At 39.5% G+C, this 27,862-nt stretch overlaps 2 protein-coding genes and 1 non-coding gene across 6 annotated transcripts; 1 reads left to right on the forward strand and 2 right to left on the reverse strand.

Annotated features, from left to right (window-relative positions):
* The first annotated feature begins 6,906 nt into the window (after positions 1 to 6,906).
* Positions 6,907 to 19,633, forward strand: LOC131224737 (protein high chlorophyll fluorescent 107). 4 transcript variants are annotated; one of them, XM_058220053.1, is made up of 9 exons: positions 6,907 to 7,477; positions 9,562 to 9,705; positions 11,398 to 11,703; positions 12,009 to 12,068; positions 16,523 to 16,768; positions 17,471 to 17,581; positions 18,261 to 18,437; positions 18,945 to 19,381; positions 19,535 to 19,633. In XM_058220053.1, exons 1-8 carry the CDS (start codon positions 6,944 to 6,946, stop codon positions 19,335 to 19,337), a joined length of 1,971 nt encoding a protein of 656 aa, XP_058076036.1. In that variant the 5' UTR covers positions 6,907 to 6,943; the 3' UTR covers positions 19,338 to 19,381; positions 19,535 to 19,633. The 4 variants fall into 4 exon arrangements, with proteins under 4 accessions (XP_058076036.1, XP_058076035.1, XP_058076037.1 ...); XM_058220052.1 differs by lacking the exon at positions 19,535 to 19,633 and having other exon boundaries at positions 18,945 to 19,523; XM_058220054.1 differs by lacking the exons at positions 11,398 to 11,703; positions 19,535 to 19,633 and having other exon boundaries at positions 18,945 to 19,523.
* Positions 19,634 to 21,520: 1,887 nt separating this feature from the next.
* TRNAE-UUC (transfer RNA glutamic acid (anticodon UUC)) lies at positions 21,521 to 21,594 on the reverse strand. Its single transcript has one exon. It is a non-coding gene; the product is annotated as a tRNA-Glu (tRNA).
* Positions 21,595 to 24,885: 3,291 nt separating this feature from the next.
* LOC131225727 (probable N-acetyltransferase HLS1) lies at positions 24,886 to 27,451 on the reverse strand. The gene is made up of 3 exons (XM_058221314.1): positions 27,131 to 27,451; positions 26,713 to 26,846; positions 24,886 to 25,880 (listed from the first exon to the last, which is right to left on the reverse strand). The coding sequence occupies exons 1-3, from the start codon at positions 27,317 to 27,319 to the stop codon at positions 25,010 to 25,012; spliced, it is 1,194 nt and encodes a 397-aa protein (XP_058077297.1). The 5' UTR covers positions 27,320 to 27,451; the 3' UTR covers positions 24,886 to 25,009.
* Between the last annotated feature and the right edge of the window lie 411 nt (positions 27,452 to 27,862).

Here is a 27,862-nt window from a genome sequence, read left to right on the forward strand (position 1 = left end):
TGTTTTTTTTTGTAGTTCCTATTGGAGGGAATTGAAATAGCTGAGTTGGCAATGATGATATTTCTCATGCAATAAATATTATTAAAAAAAATAATATTTGAACACTAGAGAGCGCGATAGGTTGGAATGCATTTAATTTGGACACGAACACTGCATAGGCATAAATTTGGCATGCCACATCCGGATACAATTAGATTATCATTTTGTAAATGGCCAATGATTCCAACATTTTCTAACTTGGGATAATCATGATATTCTTCAATTTACAATGTATTATATAGTAATTCATTAATGATCGAGATTCTAGTAGATATTTTAATGGATCCTTTGAAGTATCCTGAATTATTTGGTCGATTGGAACTATCGACACTAGACCAACGAACCTAGTTATTTTCCAAGATTCCATCGGGTCGATGGTGGAAAATCCATTTGAGTGGGGCAAACATGAATTTCTGTGGGGCAAACATGAAATTGAGCAGGACAAACTGGAAATTGAGCGAGCTCAATTTTTACCTTCCGTTGCTCAATTCATAGGTTCCCTAGCTGAATTTCTAGCTTCCCTTGCTTAATTCGTAGGCTGTCTCGCTCAATTCCTAGCTTCCCTCACTCAATCCCTACATTGCCTCGCTCAATTTCTATGTCGCCTTGCTCAAATCCTAGGTTCCCTCGCTCAATTTCTAGGTTCCCTCGCTCAAATCCTAGGTTGCCTCGCTTAATTCTTAGCTTCCCTTACTCAATTTCTACCTTCCCTCGCTTAATTTCTAGCTTTCCTCGCTCAATTCCTAGGTTGCCTCGCTCAATTTCTACCTTCCCTCACTTAATTCCTAGGTGACCTCACTGAATTCGTACGTTGCCTTGCTTAATTTCTAGGTTCCCTCGCTTAATTCCTACGTTGCCTCGCTCAAATCGTAAGTTTTCTTGTTGAATTTCTAGATTCCCTTGCTCAATTTCTAGCTTTTCTCGCTTAATTCCTAGGTTGCCTCGCTGAATTTTTTGGTTCCCTTGCTCATTGTCTCGGTTTCCTCGCTGAATTTCTTGGTTGCCTCGCTTAATTTCTAGGTTTTCTGCTCAATTTCACCTTGCCTCGCTTAATTTTTTAGCATGCCTCGCTCAGTTTCATCTTGCCTTATTGAATTTAATGTTTGCCTTGCTGAATTTCATGTTTCCCATACTCATTTTCTAATTTGTCTCGCTTAATTTTTAGTCTGCTTTGCTCGATTTCAATTATGTTTAATTTTTTTCTTTTTAATTCTCTAAGTAGTGAAGGTTGTTCTACTTATGTGTGTGGATTAGAGAAGCATGATACTCGGCTACGTCTATTCAAGTAATCTCCATTTTTCTTCTTGTTGCACCTCTCATCCTTTTGATTTATAGGGGCTCTATTTCACCTTCTTCTTGTAAGATATAAAGGTGATCTTATATTTGAGATACGGGGGACACGGTTGCAATTCACGGAGATGGACTTTGCCCTCATAACGGGGCTTAAGACTGGGGAGCTTACAATACCAAAAAAGCGTCCCATGAGTTATACATTAATGGACAAATACTTTAGAGAATATCCAATTTTTAAGAAGCATTTATTAGATGTTTTTAATAAATTAGTTGACACCAATAAGTACGAGGATGTCATGAAGGTTGTCTTACTTATGTGTGTAGAGTGTTTTGTTAGGGGAACTGAATTGAAAACTATGTGTAACATGGATTATATGTACTTAGTAGACTCCATAGAGGATTTCTATAGCTATCCTTGGGGTAGTTTGGCCTACAATACAATGTCGCAAGGGGTCGCAGTTGCTGTGATGGCATCAAGTGCAGTTCGCTACGATGTATATGATTGTCTTTCCTTTGCAGGTAAGAACTCTTTCTTTATTCTAAATGATTATATTCAATTGTGAATTTTTATCCTCATGCAACTTCTTTAAAACAGATATGGGCGGTAGAGAGATTACCGACCCTACGAGAGCGTGTTATTTCGTTTGTTCCCTCGCAAATTCCGCTCTTCATTCAATATTGAGGCTGGAAGAGTTGGAGGTACAACAAATATATGCAATTTTTGAGAGTGAAGCTGTAAGAATATGTATTTCTCCGCTGTTCACTTTGCTTGATTTGACACTTACACTCCGTATATTAACATCGGTTTGGGTTCTTTTACAGACTATCTTAATAAAGAACTTGGAACCCACCCTACGAGAATGGAAAACAAACGCCGTTGGCTTGCTCCGTGATAGTTTTCAGGTGAGATATCATGAGCGTTTAATTGAAATGAAATGTTGTTTAATTCACCTTAGAGGGAACAGACATGCAAAAATTCATCGATATACTGTGCAGTGGTCGCACTTTGGAGGGAACAGACATGCAAAAATTCACTATACATTGGAGGAAGTTGATAGCGTATGATTGTTTGTCTGTAACCTGTAAATGATACTTGTCGTAGGCATGAGATGAGAAGGATAATTTTGTAGAATATTGTATTATATATGGTGTTGTATATTTCCAGCACAATTTGTACTTCAGGAAAGTTTATAATGAAGTAAATTTCATAACGTGTAAATGTTTCCATCGCTCAACTTTCAAGCTTGTTTTGTTCAACTTCTAGTTTGCCCCGCCTAATTTCAAGTTTCCCTATCTCACCTTACACTTACCCTCGCTTAATTCCTATGGTCTTGCTCAATTTCTACGTTGCCTCGGGAATCCGTAGGTTCCCTCGCTCAATTTCTAGCTTCCCTCGCTCAAATCCTAGATTACCTCGCTCAATTCCTAGCTTCCCTCGCTTAATTTTTAGGTTGCCTCGCTGAATTTCTAGCTTCTCTCGCTCAATTCCTATGTTCCCTCGCTCATTTTCTAGGTTGCCTCGCTTAATTTGTAGGTTCCCTCGCTCAATTCGTAGGTTGCCTCTCTCAATTTTTAGGTTCCCTCGCTCAATTCCTAGGTTCCCTCGCTCAATTCCTAGCTTCCCTTGCTCAATTCGTAGGTTGCCTCGCTCAATTTTTAGGTTGCCTCGCTGAATTTCTAATTCCCTCACTCAAATCCTATGTTCCCTCGCTCATTTCTTAGGTTGCCTCGCTTAATTTGTACGTTGCCTCGATCAATTCCTAGGTTCCCTCGCTCAATTTTTATGTTCTTTCCCTCAATTTCTAGGTTGCCCCACAATTCCTAGCTTCCCTTGCTTAATTCGTAGGTTGCCTCGCTCAATTCGTAGGTTCCCTCGCTCAATTCTTAGCTTCCCTCGCTCAATTCTTAGGTTGCCTCGCTCAATCCGTAGGTTCCCTCGCTCAATTTCTAGCTTCCCTCGCTCAATTCCTAACTTCCCTTGCTTAATTCGTAGGTTGCCTCGCTCAATCCGTAGGTTCTCTTGCTGAATTTTTAGCTTCCCTCGCTCAAATCCTATGTTCCCTCGCTCATTTCCTAGGTTCCCTCGCAGAATTTCTAGCTTCCCTCGCTCAATTCATAGGTTGCCTCGCTCAATTTCTAGCTTCCCTCGCTCAATTCCTAGGTTGCCTCGCTTAATTTTTAGGTTGCCGCGCTGAATTTCTAGCTTCTCTCGCTCAAATCCTATGTTCCCTCGCTCAATTCGTAGGTTGCCTCACTCAATTTCTAACTTTCTTCGCTTAATTCGTAGGTTGCCTCGCTCAATTTTTAGGTTGCCTTGCTGAATTTCTAGCTTCCCTCACTTAAATCCTATGTTCCCTCGTTCATTTCCTAGGTTGCCTCGCTTAATTCCCAGCTTCCCTTGCTCAATTTCTAGGTTGCCTCACTCAATTTTTAGGTTGCACTCAAATCCTATGTTTCCTCGCTCAATTCGTAGGTTGCCTCGCTCAATTTCTAGGATTCCTTGCTCAATTCGTAGGTTGCCTCGCTCAATTTTTAGGTTGCCTCGCTGAATTTCTAGCTTCCCTCGCTCACGGTCAATTCGCTTCACTTCAAAGTCATTTTCATGCATTTCATGGTCAATCTTGGCGATTCTGTTTTGATTCACAGTCATTTCCATGCATTTCACGGTCAATTCCCTTCACTTCACGGTCATTTCCATGCATTTCACGGTCAATTCGCTTCACTTCACGGTCATTTCCATGCATTTCACGGGCAATCCCGGCAATTCCGTTTTATTTCACGGTCATTTCCATGCATTCATGGTCAATCCCGGCGATTTTGTTTCATTTCATGGTCATTTCCATGCATTTCACGGCCAATCCCAGCGATTCCATTTCATTTCACGGTCATTTCCATGCATTTCACGTTCAATCCCAGCGATTCCATTTCATTTCACGGTTATTTCCATGCATTTCATGGTCATTTTCCTTCATTTCACGGTCATTTGCATACATTTCATCGTCATTTCCATGCATTTTACAGTCATTTTCCTTCATTTCACGGTCATTTCCATGCATTTCCTAGCAATTCCCGAGACCTCAACTCAAGCCCAACCCAAGTTTTATCGAGTTGTTGTTTGTATGGCCCAACCTCAAGACCGAACCCGATACATCCTGACCAAGCCCAACCCAATGTCGGGTCGGTCACAGGTTGGTCGGGTTAAGCCCGCCCAACTTTCAACCTTAAAATTATATATGGTACGTCAAGTAACTAATTTTGGTTTCGAAATATTCTTGTTATATGAATAAAGAAAGAAATGAAAAAAAGAGAATTTTTTTTTATTTGCTTATATTTACATATTTATATAAATATGTGTTAGAAAAAATGTAGGTGGAATAAAATTCTCCATGTAAAAAAAAAAGAAAAAAGAAAAAGAAAGTGCATAGGGAAATGGTTCCGGTTATAATCCGCAGCCATAGATCGGGGGGTGGAATCTCAAAATCCATGATTAATTGTGGATAGGGACAGCGACTTGCGGTGGAATCGCGGGATTTGCGATTGATCGCCAAGCTACTGTTATCACTATGGATTATAACCGTAGCTATATCCGTACCCCTATGCATACGCTATTACCTTTCTGCTTGAACGTCTACCGTTGAAACCCTTTTAGGGGTCACACAAGTTTTGGATCATTATGAAATTTGTTTTTCCTCTTCATCCAGGTCTTTGTGACCTTATGAATAGATTGGATGGAAAAAAAAATGTTATGGTGGGCCCTACAAAAGTTTCAACCATGAAAATCAATTTTCCGCTGCTCCGTGTGGTGTGGCCCAGTTGATCTTTGGATATGATTTTCTTTTTGTTGATAATGCTCCGAAATGATATCGAAATATGGATGAACATTGTGGATATAATAAATACATAACTGTGGGGCATGTAACTTTGATCTCTTTTAAGCCGTTCGTACAACTCTCAGTTGGAGGAGCGTCAGCGCTTGTCTTCGCAGTGTAAAGGAGGGGTAGTTTCGTCTTCGAAGTGGCTGTCCGCACCTGCTGGTCTAAGTTGGTAACTTAAGTTTGTATTCCTTCGTAAAAACCGATGGGTAAAAGGTTTTGTATACAGTGGTCATTTTCTCATAGATTTATCAACTCCCAGATAGATCCAGGATTGCCCGCCAATGAGCATCTCCCACGTGTCAAAAAGCTCTCCTCTCTCAGCATGTGGTTGAAGCCCATCAAAGTAGCTGACTACGTGGCAGTTTCACCACCAGGGAAACTAGCTCTAATAAGATCTCCGAAATGCCCTCGTATTAAGGAAACCGGCTCTTGCAATTCTGCACTTTTACAGAAAATGACAAAATTATCCTTCACCAATGCATGCGGGTTTTGTATTGTTCTTTTTAACGCTCTCTGTTTGATATCCATACCCCTCTCTTCCAAAAGTGGACTATGCATACAAAAAAGAGGGGGTAAATAGTACATCTGATCATATTCATCAAGCAATCGTAGCCTTCCATCATCATCATCCACACGTGTAGACAGTGAAGACAAACAAATGAACGGTCAACTCCCCATGGCCCATCCTGGCAAACTGTCACATGATAGCATTCCCAACTTGCAGTATGGTACCATCTTTTCTGTGTACGTGCCACTTGGGTAGCACATCGGTGCCATTAAAACAGTAGGCCCCACCTTGAAGATTACTTTTCTAGAAAGCATGGTTGATCTCATCATTTGGTGGGTCGCATGTATTAACACTTAAACCATCGGTTGTACATTTAGTCTAACATTGTGGTCCACCTGATGATCAGAAAATCTTGGATTTTGTCCCAGGTGATCTTAATTGTGGGGCCTACAGTTTTTATGGTCCTGATTTTATAAAAAAGTGGCATGATGGCAGAAAAAAGGTACGGTACTACAAGTTGTTGTACCGGAATCGTCCGTCAGTTTGCAACACTTTTTTACGCAGGCGTTTATCAGTAAAGCTTCGTGAACCCACTAAGTAGCCTGTGGGACATCCAATCCGTCCATTAGGTGTGTCCCTCGATGCTAGGCCCTGGGACCAAAATCGAGGGATCCACAGCTCAGGTGTACCCCACACTGGGAAAAGTGTGTATGAGACGCCAGCCATAGGTTTGTGTATGGAGATCATGGTGTATATATGTCATCAAACCCGTTCATCAGATATGAATCACTTGAATATGAGGAAAATAAAAATACCATCTAGATCAAAAGCTCAAGTGAACCACACCTAGTGAATTAGATGTTTTAGTCACAATCTACAAGATTCCTAGTGTTGTGGCCTATTTTATTTCATTTCAGGTTGATATTATGGATTTACGGTTAAAATAATTATTTCAACCTGATGGACGGAGTCGATTCCATAGAAACATCATAATAGATCCACAGAGATTGGGTGTTGTACGCACTGCGACTAAAACAGGCGTTGCAGTGCACTTGATCAGTCGTCAAGAGAAGCTGAAAAATCAATAAAGGGCAGTTACGTCCAACCATAATAGTCCCGTCATTCCACTCAAAGCACCAGGGCATATGAGTAATTAGACACGCGTCTCCTCCTCAAAAGCCCGCCTCGTTTTTCATAATACAATCGTGCGGTTTTATCCAGAGTCCAAATGCAGCTCTTCTCTTCTTCACCAAAATCCCAGTTCTCTCCTTTCTTCACTTCCCAAAACCCAAATCCCCCAAAATTCTTCTCCAAAATTCCAATCAAGTCCCTCCTTTCTTCTCCGCTCTTCAAATCCACTCCCTTCTCTTCCAAGCAATCCACACCGTCCCTTGACGAGAAGATCCTTATTGCAGAATCCGACGATGAAGATGATGACGACGACAAAAGGAACGGTGGAAATGTGTCGGATGGGATGCTCGTCGTTCGTCGGCCGGTGATGGAGTCTTCTTCGGACGGAGAAGAATCTGAGAATTCGTTGACAGAATCTGAAGAGGGAGGAAGCGAGAGTGCTGTGTCCTCGTCTTCATCGATCGATCAGGGTCTTTCGGAATTTGCAAAGAAGATGCCGATCTTCGAGCCGGAGAGGGTCGACGGGAGCTCGGAGAAGCCGCTCCCTATCAATTTGGAGCTGGCGTTGTACAGGGCAAAGGTCTTGGCGAGGAATTTCCGGTATGAGGATGCGGAGAAAATACTTCGGCAGGTGCGTTAGGGTACGGAGATTTCGCTTCTATTTTATTTCCTTCTTTTTCTTTTTCTCCATTTTTTTTAGTTGTTGAGAATGGTTGATGGGTTTGGTTTCTCGGAGCATGTTTTGGAAAATTCTGTGGAAATTTAACTTGGGCGGTGCGAAAAGTTACTGTTTATTTCAATTCAGCAGTCGTTTTCGATGGAATGAAATTCTTACTAAGGAGAATGTGGTGTCTTATGGTGAATTTTGCATCTTAGGTTGATAATGAAATAGGCTTGATAATGATATTCCTCTGCTGGACCTTTAGAGTTCAAAGTGCATGAATGTAAGTATTTGAAGATCTTAAGGGGTCGTTTGGATGCCTGTAAATGGTTCAAGTGGTAAATGATTTACAGGTGTAAATCACTTACAGCCTATCCTGTTTGGCTGTAAGCTGTAAATGATTGTCTGTGTTTGGATAGCCTGTAAATTGATCAAGTCCTGAAAGCCTGTAAATGAAATCACAGCCTTTTGACTGTAATCAAATGGGGCTGAAAGCTGTAAATGATTTGGCATTTTTCAGCATCCAAACACAGACTGTAAACCATTTACCTGTAAATTATTTACAATTAGCCCCTTTTACAGGCACCCAAACGACCCCTTAGACCCCAATTTTGTAATTAGGCCATTCTGCTGCAGCATCTTTATTGCCTCCTTTAGTCCTTTATGGTTGGAACAGTGTTCATGTTTGCAATTATACAATAACAAGACCTTGGATGGTGGGATGCCCCCCCCCAAACTTCTCAAATCAGAAGATCCTGATATTTTCGTCAGTGGCCAACAAAGTGATGGAAACGCCAAAGATTGGATGTCTAAGATCTTTCAATCTGAAAGGTTGTTGGGGCATCCCCTGTCCACACCATTAGGCCCACATACCAATCCAGAGCATAGGTGCACTTCGAGGGACTAGGTGAATTAAAAGCATGTTGAGATTTTTAACTTTTGCAATCTTAATGTATTCAATGAAAAATGCAATAAGTTTGAAAAGAGAAATCAAGGCAAAGGAGATTTTGGAAGTCACTTGCTGCCTTTTCAGGGTCGTTGATGGTCGGGAACTGGGACAACCTGTTGGGCTCCTGGGCCCAGCCAGAGATCTGCCAGTTTTGGATTTAATGTTTTAGGCTTGTGCCTTGGCTTTGGCCTTAATTTTCAGGCCTGAGAAATAAATGGTCCAGTTCTGGCTGAGATTTAACAACAATCTCTACTAAGCACCATCTGAAACCCAACTCTTGGCCTGTTTATGGGTTACCATGGGGCCAGGCTTGGGCCTAACTTTCAGGGCAGTGGGCCCATCCTGTGTGTAAATTTCAGGCCCGGAAGATAAACGGGCTGGGATCTGGCTGACCTTTACCTGGACAGAGCTTGGGCCATTGACAGCCATATGCTTTTGGCTAAAAACTGGCATCCTGAATTCTATCATGAAGATTGCACAGTGATTAACATGTCCAATGCCCCCGTAATTCTGTAATTATCCATGACCATAATCATGGTTACCTTCACTGTGCCAAGGGGCGACTATGAAGGTCAAAGCAACCAGTGGGAAGGAGCAGTTTTGATCTGCAAATAAGTGAAGAATGTGTTGTTGTCATCATCATCTATGCCTTATACCCACTAATTGGGTCAGCTACACAAATCCTGCTCTGTCATTAGTTCTATCAAGAATATGTAATGGGCCAAATAACATGTTGTGATACACAGATCTGTATAAATGAGAAATTTCTGATTCCAAGGTCTGCATGACCTTGGAATTGCACAAACTCCCACTGTGCACGTCTAGCTCTAGTACTATTATGGACTGAATATGCATAATATTAAGTAAAAGATGTAAGAATTAGTGCAAAAAATGAACAATGGCATGCTCCTCAGAGAACATAGGATACAGCAGAACAACATTGAAGAATAACATATAAAATGGTGCAAATGTCAAGGATAGTTTCACTTTTCAATTTCTGGTTTAGTGCTTCTTTGATCTTGCTCTTCATGGGATTTTAGAAATTGTGGCTGTTGCTTTTTTTGAATTTTTCTGAAACATCTAATCTAGTTACTTTACTTTTCAGTGTATATCATTTTGGCCAGAAGATGGGCGACCCTATGTGTCGCTCGGAAAAATTTTGAGCAAGCAGTCACGATATGGAGAAGCTAGATCAGTATATGAGATGGGATCCCAGGCAACACAAGGAGAAAATCCATACATCTGGCAGGTCAGTACAACACAGTGTATTGTTAGATTCTATCATTAGATTCCATTTTTGGTTCTTCTAATCGTGAAGTGATATCTAGGGGTGAATCGTGCTCTAGCAACTGAATGCAGGGTACAACCAATTGATCCACTCTGTGCGGGCGGCAAAGTCAAAAGTCCTTTATGATGCGAGATTGCGGTTGGTAATGCTTTCCATTGCAGTGGTGGGTCCCCCGATGTAGGCAGGATCAGCCAAAGCGGCAAACTTGTCAGATCAGCAGGACCACTCATAGGGGATAATGAATTATAGAACCATGTATCCAAGAAAAAAAATGTTAGATTCTATCATTAGATTCCATCCTTGGTTCTTCTAATCATAAAGTTCAATTAAACACCTAGTCATTTTCTTTGTAGGTTTGGTTTACTCCCCATTGTTCAGACATTTTTGTGCCCATGTATGTTGCAACAAGTGATATTTTTAGGAGCTTCCTAACATTGTTGCTACCTTGAACAGCGAACAAAAGATGGGATTAAACATAACAGCCTCTAGGATTCTTTTGACAGAAAAACAAAAAATTCTAGTTTTGCTAAGTTCAGGAATAAATCTACCATTTAAAGAGAACTTACCAATAACCAATTTATACAGGCCGTGTTTGGATGCACAAGTAAACTGATTTGCAAATATTCAGAAGTGAAGTGGAGACTACAAAAATAAATGATGTTTCCTAGCGCTCATAATTAGTAAGTGTCCTGAATTGCAATTACTTTCATTTCAAGTCCAACTTGAAAGTAATGCAGTTGCAGTTTGGAGCTCAGGTCCTCAATATGAATGCTGAGGAAGGAAACTGCAATCTGGTTATTTCCACTTTATTCATCTAATAATTTGAACTCACTTGTATAGTGCTTAGCTGCATGGTCCTTATAACTGGGTGCCATCCCGCTTCAAATTGCATTTCAGACGCAAGCTCCAACTCCCGCTTCCTAGCTATTTTTACCTGCTAACGTTTTGAACCAGATGCTTCAGCACTTGAATTTGTTGCCGGTTCATTTCTTGCTTCATGCTAATATAATCCAAACACCCTTTTTGTTATTATTAATATCCTTATTACTGCTGTTTGGTGGTAGATTTCTATGCATTCAACACAGTCCTGGTCATGCATTTTAAAGTCCATGATGTATGATGATTTATATCTACTAAAATAAAGTTTATGTGATTAGTGGTGTTTTTAATTATATTCATGACTTTTTCTCTTTGCACAACTCATTGATTGTAATCAACCTATGTAATAGACTAGTAGATAGCTCTTGATGGTAATCAACCTATGTAATAGTCTATTGCATTGCACCTGTCGTATTTTTGTGCTCTCATTGCCGGTCACCAGCATGGATAAAGGAGGGTTGCGTTGGGTTGGCAGTCGGCATCAAACTTATGCCGTAACTTCCAACAGGAATCCTAAGCAGAAAATGATTCATGTAGGCTGATCCCAATTAGTTGGGATATGACTTAGATGATGATGATAATGATAATTTCTCTTTGCACATCGTGTATGTGAATATCACATTGATTAGCGAATAAAGAAAAAAATTGAAGCAACAAAAGGTCAATGTCCAAAACATAATTTTAAAACATTGGCAGTTCGATCGAGTTTATTTCTTCTCCACACTTTTTCACACTTAGGAAGTCATTCATGTGCACAGTTTTGTCTTTGAACAGTGCTGGGCTGTTTTGGAAAATAAGATGGGGAATATCCGGAGGGCAAGAGAAATATTTGATGCTGCTACTGTTGCTGATAAAAGACATGTTGCAGCCTGGCATGGATGGGCAGTTCTCGAGCTTAAGCAAGGGAATATCAAGAAGGCTAGGAATCTTCTTGGTAAAGGAATTAAATATTGTGGTGGAAATGAGTACATATACCAAACGCTTGCTTTGCTTGAAGCTAAAGGAAATCGGATTGAGCAGGCTCGTTACTTGTTCCGGCAGGCCACTTTATGTAATCCCAAAAGCTGTGCCAGTTGGCTTGTAAGTGCCATGCCGATTTTTACACAAGCCTTTGTTGAGAGGAATGATCACCTACAAGCAGTTGTAGGTTAACATAATATACAACCCATTTTTATTATTCGTTTTTCTCTTGAAAATATATGATATTTTTGAGGGAAAAAAATGGAATCAACATGTGAAGGTAAAGGATTGTAGGTTAACCTACAACCAGTTGTAGGTGGTCATTACTCTTTTGTGATTAGAGCTTCTTTTCTGTCCGTAAGGTTATGATTTTGTAAATGTTTTTGACCAGGGCTATGCTTGATATTGAACTTCTCTTAATACAGGCATGGGCACAGTTAGAGATGCAACAGGAGAACAATCGTGCTGCTAGACAACTATTTGAGGTTATATCATGTTCTCCAAACTCATCTTCTCATTTTAGTAAAATGCATTCACAGAGGTACTTGATAAATTCCAGACATTTTCCATGAAAGCACTAAGGTTTCAGCAAAACTATATGCAGTAAGCTCAGGGTGATTTGGGAACATAGAGACCTCCTAAGGTAGTTTTCCAGCCTGTCTCAAGCCTGGATAAGGGTTGACATCTGGTGGGATGCTGGTCATCAAAGCGCTGTCCAGCAAATTATGTAATCATCATCATCATCATCATCTAAGCATTATCCCAACTACTTGGGGTCTGCTACAGGAATCCTGTTCTGCCATTCCACTCTGTCAAGGACCATATGCTCAGTTAAAAGAAAATCATGATGAGCTTACCCAAAATAGCGTGGACAAGGGTATGATGATGATAGACCTACTCATAGTAAAGCTGCAATACATCAGAGTTGCCCATACATGGAGTTCCCTAGTTACATGAAACATTGGAGATCGTGACATGTTCCATTCTGTGCATTAAAAAGGACAGATTGCCATCTGTTTGCCATTAGTTACATGAGATTACAGTTGGCCGCAATGCAGTTTCAAACTCCTTAGTTCCACAATTTATTGAAGTTGAGAACTGAATTTCTACATAGTGAGCTGACAAGCAAAAAGCTGTCTACCTTAGATCAGAATAATCAAAATAGGCTTTTTCCATCTCAGCGGACATATCCTAAATGCAAAAAACATATGCTAAGGGAAATATGTGAATGAATCCGAATCATATACTAATGGAACTCCACACCCGATAAGAAGATTGGCGTTGACAAGAAGGTAGAGATCATGTTTACAAATTTTACTTGAAAGAGATCATCCAATTTAATTCCTATAGACATAATCTCGTGGGCTATGAGATTAAATGCATTTAGATGTTGCACATTGATTTATCATCAACCAATTAGAACTAGAAGTGTCAACGAACAATATATTTTTTCACGCCCACCTTTTCTGCCTTGTACTTCTTCTCTAATGCCTTTCAGATTTTAACAGTCATTTTGGAGTCGCAATAGAGGTCATACAATTAGTTTGACATAGCACTTAGAATGTAATTCTCACACAGGTACTTGTCTTTATTACAAAATTGTCAAACCACAGATAATTCTGGTTCAAGAAGATCTGTTGGTCATGGATGATCGATGACATAACTTTTAGGAAGGTTAAATAGAAAAATAATTTTAGCTTTCACCTCTTTAAGTGTTAGCATTTGAAAATCTCAGAGGAGACAAACTTTTCACTCGAATTTCCCAAAGCCATAAGACAAACTATCTCAAACTTGTATTTCTCAATTTGTACGTTTTGCCCAATGTTTTTTTTTTTTTTTTTTAAGTATTTATTTGCAACTTAAGATTTTACTCTAGGAGATAGGTCAACTAATTTCCAAGTGTTGTTAGTCCTAATAGATTCTGTTTCTTTTGTGACTGCTTTGTTCTAATAGCACATGTGAGGATATAGCCTCCTCAAATGTCATAGGATTACCTTCTAGTTGGGCTGCAAAACAACTGGAAATTGGGACCATAGTCCTTAACAATCCCAAGTTGTTGACTTTTCCCGATTTCAGGTTCAAACTCAGCTTCTTTTGAGTTTATAGGATTTAAGGTAGAAGGCTCATTTATTTTCATAGAAGAGGAACCCCCCCACTGGGATGACCCTCACTGTTCTTTAATTTATACGGAAATGTATTTTCGTAAAAGTTTACCTCTGTAGATTCAATTATATTATTTTAACCAATATCTAGGAATTTATATGCCTTGCTATGTGATGCATACTCAACAAGTATACATTTAGAGGCTCTGGCTCTTAATTTAAGTCTTTTGGGATCTGTTAGCGTAAGATGAGCAAGACAACCCCAAACTGCAAGGTAATTAACATTATGTTTTTGACCTTTCCATCGTCCATAACGGATTATTTTTTGATTTAGTTGTAGGCACTTTATTAAGAATGTAATACACAAAATAAAGTGCCTATTCTAAAAAATTAAGAGGGAGACTAAAACTAAGCAACATTGCATTTACCATATTAATTAAGGTCCTATTTTTCCTTTTAGCTACCCCATCTTGTGGAAGAGAATAGGGAACAATAATCTCATGAATAATTCTATTAGATTTATGGAAATTATCAAAATCCTTCGAAGTATATTCACCAGCTCCATCGCTTCTAAAGACTTTGATTTTTTTGTTCAATTAATTTTCTACTTCATTTTTAAAAACTACTAATTGAGAGAGTGCTTCATCCTTTAATCTTAGTAGATATATGTATACATATCTGGAATGATCATCAATGAAGGAAAAAGTATATTTCTTACTTCCTCTGGTAATAGTTTCTTTAAGGTCATAAATATCAAAGTGAATCAATCTTTGTAACTCAGAATTCCCTTTTACTCCAGGAAAATGCTTCCTGGTTACCTTAGTCCGTGAACATGACTCACAATTTTCAAATTCGTTGTTTTCCTGATTAGGAATTACTCTACAAGCAGCCATATTTTTAATAGATTTAACATTTACTTGACTTAGTCTAACAGTGCACACCATGTAAACATAAGAAGAAGAAGAAGCTTTATTCGATTTCACATTTAATTTGAACATTCTATGACCATGATCATCATAACCTTTACCAACAAAGGAGCCATTATTGGTTATTACAATTTAAAATGACTCAATAACTTACTTCAGACCCGCTTTGTTCAAAAGAAAATCCAAAACCAACTCCTTTTGAATGTTTGGAATGTGAAGAATAATAAACAATGTAACGGTCTTCGCAGATGTGAACATGAGTTTGACCTTTCCTTGTCCGATCATGTTCGCAATGACAACATTCCCCATTTGAACCTTTCTTCCATAAGGTACTTCGTCATAGCCTTTGAACTAGGTTCAGTTGTAACACACTTGTGTTGATCCACCATCTGTCACACAGTTCTGTGCGAACTACATAAACTTCCGTGAGCATAGCCACGATTTCAGGCTCCTTGGTCATGTTCACTTGAGGTGCAAGTGCTGGCTTTTTATTTTATTTTATTTTATTTCTTTTGTAATTGTTTTGAAATATCTCTAACACATATGAGCCAATGATTTCTCATCTCCGCTCCACATTTATTTCTAACACATCACAACACTCCTGTAATCATGTGGTTTCCATGTTTATCAGGGTACCATCATGTACATCTCTGTCTGAATCCTGTCTGTGCGAAGGTCTGACTGCCATTTGCATGTGTGAACACAGTGCCCTTCCATAGCCTGTACATACAGCTACATTCATGACAAGCGTGAAGGCACCTCAGTCCTTTTTTGGTCATCTTCTGTAGTAACCGTCAGCATTGAGACCTTGAATATGCCATTATGGTGTTTCCATTTGCTCTTGATCTGCCACCTGTCTTTCCTTTGATTAATTTATCCTTTCTTGGAGTGCCCAACATGCCAGATGTTCAGAACTGTGAGATCATCTCCTTGACCCTAATCGCATAACATCATTTTCTGTCATGTAAATTGAGTGTTCTTTCTTTTGTCTCCCACTTCCAGCTGAATGCCTAGCAAAGTTCAGGTGGAGCAAAGCTTGGAAATCAGTTACTACAGGTGTTTGAAGGTGGAGGTATAGAAGTAGCAGGATATGTGAGTAGAATCGTCAGAACTTCATGCTTTGGATCACCTTGAAGTTGCAAGGTTCTGGAGTAGGTCCCTGAGTTCAGTGGCGGATTCTAGTAGCCCTAGGTCAAATGTCGTTCCTTGCGTTGGTGAATACACATTTTTTGCATAAGAACTTCTAGCGACAATGTCTCCCATTACAACCAACCCCTCATGGGGGTTCTCTTCCTCGAGTTATTAGTGTCATGCACCTAAACAAGTATCCAACCCTTCTAAACCCACACTTCCACCAGATTCTGCAGCTCCCATCATACATATCATAGGTTATAAGCACGACTGTATAGTGCTGATTGTGGAGCTTGTTGTGTTTTCTGTAACTTTATCACTTGAGGCTTTGGTCTTCATTTTCATCGGCAACCACTGGTATGTGGAATGCCACTTTCTGGGTCAACTGAAAGCATCACCTTTTCTTCTGTGCAATTACATGGATGATTGCTCCACAATATCCTCAACGCATACTGGAAGTGTTCAGAATACTTTATGGCCTATTGATTTCACAGGATCTGCTTAGTGGGCAAATCACCATAATGTGACCCTGTTCTTTCAATCACTGTCTAAATTGACAGAGATTAGTTTTCTTTGTTCGTTTCCTCACATGGCTTATCATTGTCGCAATCTCATTGCTTGGTTATATAATTAAGATATGGCTTCTTAAACTTTCTGAGCTTTTAGAACAGGTTTTTTTTTTTTTTTTTGTATTACTTAGGTTATTATATGTTTCTACCATATTATTATTTGTCTTGTTGGTATGTTTCTAATATATTGCATTCCCCTGTTACTATTCAGAAAGCAGTACAAGCTAGTCCGAAGAACAGGTTCGCATGGCATGTATGGGCAATTTTCGAGGCCAATCTGGGTGACATTGAGAAGGGAAGGAAACTATTAAAGATAGGTCATGCACTAAATCCTAGGGATCCTGTTCTTCTCCAATCACTTGCTTTGTTGGAATACAAACATTCTTCTGCCAATCTCGCCCGTGTATTGTTTAGGAGAGCATCAGAACTGGACCCGAGGCATCAACCAGTATGGATTGTAAGAGATTTTCTTCCCCTGTTTTTTGTTATATGCATCCCTTTTAGCTTAAATTTGTTTGAATTGGATTTGGATTCATATCTATCATCATGCTCAAGTTCTGTTTGATCAAGCTTTGTATAATATACATACATGAATAATACAGATTTTCTGGTAGATGAAAGATGTTTTGGATGTGCGAGTTCTTCACATCTTTTCCGGTTCTCAGGACCTATAAGTGTGATGAAAATAATAAAAAAATCCAACTCCAAGGTTGTCTCTCTGTGTTCAATTATTAAACAATGTGTTTCACATCTGTGCTAACAAAATAAAATGCTAAGCAATTACCCAGCCTCTAATTTAACCATCACATTTTCACCCAATGAACATTGGAGAATGAAAAGAAAACATGTTGACTTTGTATTCTGAACAGGTTCTCTGCAGAGAAATGGTTGCATATTGCCCATTCACTGCAATATGATGGGGTTGATAGGTGTTTCCATGTTACAGTGTAGTTATCTAGTTGTATAATCAATATATGCTGCAATTATTTTGTCGTTGTTTACTATTTTCTTCTCCTAAATTGTGGTCATATACGGTTTGCACCAAATCGATAGTTGCAAGAGAATGATCTTGTATTGATAGCTGCAGGAGAATGATCTTGTAATCATTTTAGGTATTCAAATTCCCAACGAACTAATGGTAAAATTTGGGTTTCTGTAGGCTTGGGGATGGGTGGAATGGAAAGAAGGAAATATAGCCACAGCGAGGGAACTCTACCAAAGAGCATTGTCAATTAACTCGACAAGTGAAAGTGCAGCTCGTTGCCTACAGGTATGTTTTATATCACTCGTCCATGGTCTAGTAAGTTTCTGTTTCCTCATTGGTAAGATCCGGTGGTATATGCACTTGTTAATGGAACATGAGCTTTTTCCTTCTTTTTTTTTGGGGGGGGGGGGGGGGTGTGTGTTCCCACTGTGGACCCCTGGAGTGCTGCCCCAGATGGTGTCGATGACCTGCTGGGCTATTCCTGCAGGAGAGCCTCACTGGGCTCAAACCCAGGTAATTTCTGGGATGAGAAGGCATCATGACCAGCTGGTCTATCCAGCTGGAGAGACCTTCTTTGTTTTTCTTGTATTTATTTTGTGGTATTTCCTTTACATAACATGTAACTGAGATGCTTGTGAATAAAGAGCAAATGCTTCTTCAAATGAGGTTGAAGTTTGAGAATTCTTATGGAACATGACTTCTCATCTCTTCATTGAAGAAATTAAGATAGGACGTCAAATGTGTCTTATTCTCATTCAGTTCCCTTTTCAATTAAAGAAAACAGAAAAAAGAAAAAAAAAAGAAAAAAAAGAGATAAGAGGACATCCACATTAGTGAGCATCCCAACCATATTGTTTTTCATTTGATTTGGAAATGGAGTTGCATTCATTTGAGCTTGTTCTTCTGGCAATTGCTAGTTATGTCAATGCAATACGAATTTTGTTATCACTTTCATTTGTTTCAGGCTTGGGGCGTTTTAGAACAGAGGCTTGGGAATATGTCGGCGGCCAGGAGACTATTTAGATCTTCACTGAACATAAATTCTCAAAGTTACATAACATGGCAGACATGGGCATCATTGGAGGAAGAGCAAGGAAATGCAATCCGTGCTGAAGAAATTCGGAACCTCTATTTCCAGCAGGTCAGTTCTTGGCATTATCTGAACGGTCTTTTCTCTAATTCTTCTACTGTGTGTATGCATTAGTTACTGACAGCGACAGTAATTGTTCTCGGATTATGTACGTAGTTTCCATGAGAAATGCTATCACTACTTGCAAGAGAATGACTCAAAACTATGTTGTACCAACTTGCCAATGTGGCATGTGTACATCCAGGCTGTTCATCAGATAGGCCCCAACATGGGTATGCTGTGTCATGAGAATGGGCTGATCCGGCCACCAGATAGCCACATGAAAGAGAAAAGAATGGTTAAAAAGATATGGCCTGTGGTCCAGATTTGGTGTACATGTGTGGCCCACATGATGACTAAACTAGCCTGACTTAAGGTCCATGGCAAGTACATGGTGGGGCTCACCTGATGAACAGTATGAAAGACACGTAGCTATAGCAGGAATCTGTTTCTTAACACAACTTTCCTATTAATCAAGCTGAAAAATTTATGCTTTTATTGGCCTTTTTCCATGTACAGCGAACGGAAGTAGTTGATGATGCTTCATGGGTCATGGGTTTTCTAGACATCATCGATCCAGCTCTCGACAGCATAAAGAAGTTCTTGAACATGGGCCCAAACTCTGATTTTAAAGGGCAGGATTCTTTAAGAATCATGTCAGAATCAACGAGGAATACTGCTGATGAAGAATCTACCGATTCCTCAAGTCCTATAAATGGAAATATCAAGGATAGTGAAGAAGATGCAGGTGCCCCAAGAAGCAATTTTGATTTGGATGCTTTCATCAAAGAGAAATTATCTCTCGATGCATCAAAACTGGATGCCCAGATGGAAGTATTCAATCCCAAGAAAATCAAATCCACAAGAAGGATATGGAAATCAGAAAATAGATCTGTCGCTGCATCACCCTGAGCTTACGAGTTCAACTTGGGGAATTCAGATTGCAAACAACATAGGTACAAATGTAAAATTCAATGTAGTCATTCAACATCGACAAGATAGATGATGCAAAATGCTATGAATCAACTGAAATTGTTGTTTGTAATAATTGTATAACAGGAAGTGCATTTTGTAAATAAGATTGTATTTGAATGTTCATTGTGTTCAAGCATCATTCAAAGAGAAACGCTAGTCAATCTCTGTCAGATGGGAGTAAAATCTAAGTTGGCCAAATCATGAATGAGTCAGACTCGGCAGCTGGCTGGCACCAACATATTGAGTAATCTCAGTGGGTCAGAGCACTAATGGCCCATGTAACAAAATTATGCACGTAAAGCGGGCCGCATGAAGGAGATTACTATCCATTTGTCCATGAAATCTACAGAATGCACCAGCATCAACATTGAACTAGACCGATCATTCTCATAATGACCACTTACCCTAGTCAGTTGTCAAACAACTACTTTCTCTAAAAGCTCGAGCCATTAGATGATGGTGTATCAATGTATATATTGATGTGGAACTAGTAACATATACATATTGGATTCGAACACAAAACCTTCGCTCTAATACCATGTCAAACAACCACTTTATTTAAAAGCTTGAGCTATTACAAGACGGTGTATCAATGTATATATTGAGTAACTTCAACACTAACATAAATGATGGTGTAGGGATTTCAGAAGGTAGTAAAAATTAAGAACAAGGTGGACCGATTTTGGTGAAAATCAGAAAGTAGCCTGCGATGAAAGATCAAAAGATGGACCCATGAAAGATCACATTCCAAAGTGTGCACGTCCAAACCACCTGATGAACATACACTGACATTTTGGCCAGTAAATCTCCATTGAAGATTAGGGCCCACTCAATTAGCGGCTAGGAGTTGGCACATGTAATGGGCCCACACACAGCATAACAAACTATTGGTTTTGTCATGTCATTTCAAATTTGTCCCCAAACTTGCCTGTCCACAACATAGAATCTCCTGAGAATAGTATGAAATCTTAATGGAATTAATGTGGGACCCACTCTAGATTGGTCATATCCCCAAAATCAAAATGACTGGACAATGCCCACCGCTAATTGTTGGACATTTGTTTGAAAGGTATACATGATGTAAACGTGTGTCAATCTTGCGATTGTAGTACACATGCAAAACCAATCACCAACGGATATTCAATAGGGGAGGTTTCCCCTTTCTATGGTGTAGCTACAAGATCAGATTGATAAAACGATCTTGGTGTCTCTGACTAATGGACACTCATGAATCAGGACCATTAACTTCTTTTCAACCATCCATTAAATGCTTACTAATCAACAAGCTAAGATCAGACATTCAGTGTGATATTTGGTCGAGTCCCATCTATAGCGAGGCCCACGTTCTGAACGGTAACAAAGACCTATTTAAAAAAGATAGGATGGAAATGAAAGAATACATACCATCTTACTAGTAGCAATGGATGCGGATTGCGTGGTAAGGCACACACCACCGACCTCGGTGGTGTTTCGACGTGGTAAAGTTCTGTGGGTGCCACTATGATGTATGTGTTATATCCACACCGTCCATCCATTTTGTAAGATCTTTTGAGGACATGAGCCCAAAAACGAGGAAGATCCAAAGCTCAAGTGGATCACACCTGAGAAAGCAGTGGGGATTGAATGCCTACCATTGAAAACCTCTTGGGGGCCACAGAAATTTTGGGTCAAGCTGATATTTGTGTTTTCCCTTCATCCAGGTCTGTGTGACCTTATGAACAGGTTGGATGGAAAATAAACATCATGGTGGGCCTTAGGAAGGTTTCAAAGTCATTGTCCCACTGCTTTATGCGGTGTGGTCCACTTGAGCTTTGGATCTGCTTATTTCTAGAATCACTAATTAAAATGATCCCGCAAAATGGATGGATGGTGTTGATATCACACATTCATCATGTTGGCGCCCACATAACTTTGCCAGGTCAACCAAGCAATCCGCGCTAGTAGTAATAGCCGTTCGAGTATACTCTTCGCTGCTTCATATGTGATCTACTGGACACACATGAAATGGACCACTCATCAAATGGGACTGCAAAAATAAAAACAAAAAATGGGACACATGAAATGGACCGCTCATCAAATGGATGGGACCGGAAAAAGCAAATAATATATATAAAAAAAAATTCCATTGCCGGGATTTGAACCCGGGTCGTCTGGGTGAAAGCCAGATATCCTAACCGGACTAGACGACAATGGATTTATGTAATAAATGACATAAAAAATAACCAGTAATATATTTACAAAATTTGGACCATCCATATTCCTACCAAACATATGATCAGATATGGAATTGTTTGAATATACCAAACCATTTATTTGGAGGAGGCTAAAAAAATTTTGGGTGATAATCTAAGTTTGAGATCCAAATTGTTAAAGGGATGAAATAATCTACTTGAGGGTTGAAATAATCCAAAGCAATAAGTACATACGTACTCTAGCAAACCTCTAGATTTAGTTCTATAAAATATGCCATGTGTACGCAAGTAATTTGCATGACTAGTTTCCCATTAGAAAACCCATTTCCCTCGAGCCACTAAATGGGCAAACCCTATCTTAGAGATGCCCGTAGGTTCATCACCATGACTGATTCAACCCTAAGATAAGCTGTGACTAGCTGTTTCTTTTAACTCTGTTACTTTTGATGAATTAGACAATCTTATAATATATGAAGAAATTATTATGACTAATCAACTTATTACTATCTCCAACTTGGAATCCACAACAATTTGTTGCTACTCGTGTATCGCCACACCAAAATCAAGACTTTTAGCCCTTCTCGATCCTACCGAGGTCGTTGTAATGGAGGTAGAGGTAGTAACTCAAATTATTTTATGTCTTCTACTCGACCAACATGCCAAATTTGTAATAAATTAGGTTATGTATCGATTGATTGCCATAATCAGACGAATTATGCATACCAAGGATACGTCTTCTACTCGATCAATGTGATGAATTATGCATACCAAGGATACGTCTTCTACTCGACCAACGTGATGAATTATGCATAACAAGGATGTGTCTTCTACCCGACCAACGTGCTAAATTTGTAATCATTTGAATTACATAGCGATTGATTACCATAGTGGGATGAATTATGCACACCAAGGATGTAATATTCCTCCTTGAAAATTGGCTATCTCGGTCATCACTCACAATTCCACTATGGATCAAGTTTAGTACACTGATATAGGAGCAATGAATCATATTACTCCTGACCTATCAAATCTATCTTTTCAATTAGAATACTAAGTAACAAGATCTCTATTGAAAATAGTCAAGGTTTACTAATATATAACATCGGGGATGTATTTCTTCAAACTTGATCCAAAACTTTTCCATCTATCTCATCTTTTACATGTTCCTTCCATTTCTTCTAACTTGTTATCTATCAATTAATTTTTTAAAGATAATAACTACCTATCCATTTTTTTTTGTTTTTTTAATGAAAATGATTTATGTATTCAAGACAAAATGTCGAGAAATACACCTTTCTATGGCCGGAGTGAGAATGAGCTATATCTATATATTCAAGATTTCTTATAATCACGGGAATAAAAATGTTCCATTAGCTTTACTTGAGGAATGTGTTTCCATCTTTTTTGGGCATCGTCGTCTAGGTCATCCTGCACCCTCTACACTTTGTCATTTATTCTGTGCTATACCTGTTAAAGATAAACATTCACACTTACCCTTTTGTGAATCGTATCAATTGGGTCGGTAGTTATTGTATACCTTTTCTCTCTTCTCAAACGATTGCTTCTGGGCCTCTTTAGTTTATTTATTATGATATATATTTAAGGACCTTTGTTCATTTATTCGATAAGTGATTTTTATTTTTATCTAGTGTTTGTGGATGATTTTATTTTATTTTATAGAAAATATTGCTAGTTGTCCCTTTATATTCTTGTTATCAACTTTTGAATGTGTCTACTAGTTTTAAATCAAAGATTGAGAATTTACTCGAGTGCAAAATCAAGTCACTCCAATCATATAGAGAAGGTGAATTTATCAGTCACCGATTACGCACCTTTTTAAATTTTTTTTTTTTTAATATATACTAAACATGGGAATCTTTTATCTGCTATCTTGTCCCTGCACCCCCAAAAAAAAATTTTAAAAAAAAACCCAACGTGACAACTGAACAAGGCATTGACACATTATTAAAATAGACATACTTTACTCACACAAGCACATTCTGCCAAGTACTGGGTTAAGGCTTTTTGAACTGTAGTCTTTCTTGTTAATATGATACCGAGTCATGTCATGAAAATAAAATCACCTTGGAAACTTTTATTCCATCAATCACCTAATTACACATTCCTATGGACCTTCAATTGTGCTTATTATCCCTAGATTCAACCCTATAATAAACACAAACTTGAAATGTATTCCATACAATGTGTATTTTTGGGCTATAGCCTTGATCATAAAAGTTATTATAAGTGTCTTAATATTTCCACCGGGCATGTTTGTCTATCACATTATGTGATTTTTTATGAATACTTTCCCATTGCAATTACCTTGAAGGATGCACTCACACCTCCATTACGGAATAGTGATCACTCTCCCTCTCCCTCTCCCTCTCCCGGACCACTAGTCGTTTAGTTGTCATCCTCAAATATTCACACCCTAAAATCATCCATCCCTACATGACATAACATTCATCCTCTGATCACCTAAATGCTCTTCCATATGTATACATAAAAACGGTATATATATATCCAGTGGAACATGCATTTGGTAATCGTGTGATGAGTGGGCCAACTTAATTTTTAAGATAATATACGTGCACTAAATAGACCCTCCAACGAAGGAATCTGCAAACACGTGCCAATTGTCACGTGTGAGACATTTGGGTTTGGCGCTTGAATATGGAGTGTGTGGAGTTACATTTCTCTGCTGTACAGTATCTTAACTATCTTTCACCCTTTTTATATTCTTCAATTAAGGAATGAAGAAGGGTACGTTTTGCGGGTTCACGGACGTTCGCATAATGTTCATGTGAATAGCATGACCGCTCACCGTGTGGGTCCCAACCGGCTTCCACCTACGAACACCAAGGGCTCATAGGTGCAATCGTAGTCCAGTACTGGACGATCCTATCCATACAAATGATGGTCTTCGAATATTGGATGGTTAATATTGATTCGGCTGAGAAAATGATGGTTAGGATCATCCATTCATTCGGTGTGATCTTCATCCAAGGACCATCTACAGATGGAGGTCCTGGATGTCACATGAATGCAGCATCCTATCAGCTGGGCTCCATCATTTACATTGCTGGCCCAAAAAGTGCCAAGTCATCCTGCCCTCTTTGCTGTAAAAATCGAATGGACGGCTAGAAAAGAATTTAGCTAGTGTCCATTTTGTTTCCTAAACGGTATCCAACCAATGAGTGGAGTAGACTGATTTGAATCAACAAGTTGGGACCCACCTGATGAACGGCTTGGATAGCATCTCAGGAGCCTAATCCATGTAAATCCCATACTTGAAACTAGAAACACTGTATTTTGGTCAACATCTTATAGAGCATACAAGCCATTATCATTACACTGCATATGTAAACCTAAAATACATGTTCATGTCTAACAAACACCACTTAACAACTAACCTTAGAATTCTCTTGGATCAACAAACACACGTGCCAACGATTGCATGCCGATCCAACGGCCCTGATCGTCAATCACGCCATCGACTCTCTTGAAGCACCAAAGATCATCAATGCAAGACATGGATGGCCCATGTGGGACATGGCCCAATAAAGGGTCACACATTCCTAATTCAGTGACAACCACCTTGCAATCCTTCACCTTCCGGCCTAGATTGTATGCAAAGCACCACAGAGATTTGAAAAGCTCCCCCACTCTCTCTCCCTCCCCATGCAGCCCATACAAGAAGAGAAAGCCAAAGGGCTTGTAGGGTATCTCACAAAGCAACGGTATTTTAAGGCATGGGAAAACCTTAGCTCCCATATTGCTTAGGGTAGTGTAAAAAACTCTAAGTAGGTGGGCCCCTCTTATTTGAAGCTTGTAAGCTTCATATGTCTTCCATATGCTTAGAACAGCCCAAGAGCTAGGAGTTTTTCCAGTGAACAAATCATTCTTCTTATTGCAATGCAAACCAATCCATTCCTCTTCCTTGAAAAATGACACCCATGTCCCCATACTCAGCTTTTCACGGAGGATTGCGTCGATGTCGACCGGAAAGAAGTCCTTGCTGCCAAGCCTGGCCTTGTACAATGAAACTGCTTGCTCGATGCTTAACTTCTCTATTCGGATGTCTGGAGAAGGATCGGTAGCATGAGAAATTATCGGTTGGACTAGTATGACTAGGGAGGTTAATTTCAAGTAATTGCATTTGAGCGTGAAGAGATTCGTAGACGCTACGTTGTTCTTCTCTGTGGCTAGATATATGTATTGAGCCCCATTTCTTATGGCCCACTCTTCAACTGATTTTACTAGCTTCAAACCGATTCCCATTCGCCTGCATCAAGAAAATCTTACGATCATTTAAAATGGACAAGTTAATTGGCGGTGATCGCATATATAATTGGAGGAGTTGAGTTCTTTATATATGTTGTGCCTCTTGCTCATCCAGCGTGCATCACCCGATGGACCTACATTTCATGGATAGTAGAATGAAAAGAACTGTTCCTCCAATGGGTGGTGCTGTGGATGGGGCACAATTAAAATGAATGCTTTAGATAATCGACTGGTGGAGCTAGATGTGGATGGTCGAGAGCAAACAACATTGATGGTCCACATCTAATTCTACCTCTTGATAGTCAGTTTGATCCATCAATCCATTGAGAGTGGTTTTGGACTGTTGTTCATCAGCCAGATGGATGGTTCCAATTGTATGATCATCTTCGCATGTGTACCCCATGGGGCAGTGCATGTTGGAGAAACATTAGTGCTGACTCACGCAAAGAAAACTCAATTTACATTGAATTCATGGGTGCAATAACTGTGGAGAGAGAGAGAGAGAGAGAGACAGAGAGAGAGAGAGAGAGAGAGAGAGAGAGAGAGAGAGAGAGAGAGAGAGAGAGAGAGAGATTAAAAAATCAAACCTGTGCTTAGGAGATACTCTAAGACCAAGGATACAACCCATCTTGACATGTGATGCACCTGACCCAGTCCCCACACACTTCATGCAAGGGGAACCTGACCCAGTCCCCACACTCTTCATGCAAGGGGAACCTGACCCAGTCCCCACACACTTCATGCAAGGAGAGAGAGAGAGAGAGAGAGAGAGAGAGAGAGAGAGAGAGAGAGAGAGAGAGAGAGAGAGAGAGAGAGAGATTAAAAAATCAAACCTGTGCTTAGGAGATACTCTAAGACCAAGGATACAACCCATCTTGACATGTGATGCACCTAAGCCAGTCCCCACACACTTCATGCAACCTCTGACCACCCCAACAACCTCCCCAGTTTGGACCAGCTCAGCAACCTGTTGGCCATCTTCAATATGTTATCATATCACTAATGCATTATTACCATCTTATCTACATATCAAATGAAAGAAAACAAAGTGGTAGATAAGGATTTTGTTCACACATAAGTAGCAAAGGAAAACATAAAGGGACAAAGGCATGAGAACAACTCTCATTAATGGAAAAATCAACACAGATCATATATTTTCTGAGGCTGGGTAGTAGTGGAAAAGGTGGAACATGAAAAGCAAAACACAGAGAGGGCGGGGGAGATCAACGGTTGTGATGTTACCCCACCTACCATCATAACATGAGTTGGGTAGAGCCTAATCCTACATAAGGGATCCCCCATCATGTTAGTAAGGATAGAGAGGCCTTTCCTAGACCCAATCTCACAATTCCTCTCTAGCCTCTCTACCATCTTCAAGTCCCTCTCTTCGTTGAATTCCCTAATAAGGAGGGGCTTGTTGTTTTTGTGGTGAACATCCATCTCTCATCTACAGCAAACAGCAAAGAGAAACAGCAGCACTAAAAAAATATATATATATATTTTTTAAAGGAAAAAAAAAAAAGAAGGGTTGAAACAGATGAAAGGGAGATGAATGGGGCTAACATAGCCTCCTTTAAATGAGCTAGCCACAACCCCACCACCCATCAATTCCTCTTATATCTGTTTGGGCCTGTATCATTTTCCCATGACTTTAGGGCCTCTCTTGTTTTTTTCTCATCACAAACCGGACAACTCAACAAAAAACTGAAAACTTCAAATCAGTCACTTGGGTATGTGATAAGCATCAAAATATCGGCTCTCTAATGCTTTTGCTTACCAAAGAGATTTGCATGCTTTTGAGACTATCTCTCAAAACTATGTATCTATGGCAATAATTCATAATCTTGTACTAAACAACCTCTAATTGCTAAAGCGGCTTTCATTCTATCGTAAATGAGGGTGCGTTTGGTTGCATGAAATTTCATGATTGGCCAGTCTAATTTGGTGCAAAATATCATAAAATTTCATGTTATTAGTGCAGCC

Source organism: Magnolia sinica, chromosome 14 (genome assembly GCF_029962835.1).
Source record: "Magnolia sinica isolate HGM2019 chromosome 14, MsV1, whole genome shotgun sequence".
Taxonomy (NCBI): domain Eukaryota; kingdom Viridiplantae; phylum Streptophyta; class Magnoliopsida; order Magnoliales; family Magnoliaceae; genus Magnolia; species Magnolia sinica.

Bases quoted from the DNA above. Each gene is read 5' to 3' on its own strand.
- LOC131224737 (XM_058220053.1), top strand. From the start codon at position 6,944: ATGCAGCTCTTCTCTTCTTCACCAAAATCCCAGTTCTCTCCTTTCTTC. The intron at 9,706-11,397 runs GTCAGTACAACA...GTCTTTGAACAG, and splicing joins AAAATCCATACATCTGGCAG to TGCTGGGCTGTTTTGGAAAA. The intron at 17,582-18,260 runs GTATGTTTTATA...CATTTGTTTCAG, and splicing joins GTGCAGCTCGTTGCCTACAG to GCTTGGGGCGTTTTAGAACA.
- LOC131225727 (XM_058221314.1), bottom strand. From the start codon at position 27,319: ATGGATGTTCACCACAAAAACAACAAGCCCCTCCTTATTAGGGAATTC. The intron at 26,847-27,130 runs GTAGGTGGGGTA...GATGGCCAACAG, and splicing joins ACCCAACTCATGTTATGATG to GTTGCTGAGCTGGTCCAAAC. The intron at 25,881-26,712 runs GTTTGATTTTTT...TTCTTGATGCAG, and splicing joins AGAGTATCTCCTAAGCACAG to GCGAATGGGAATCGGTTTGA.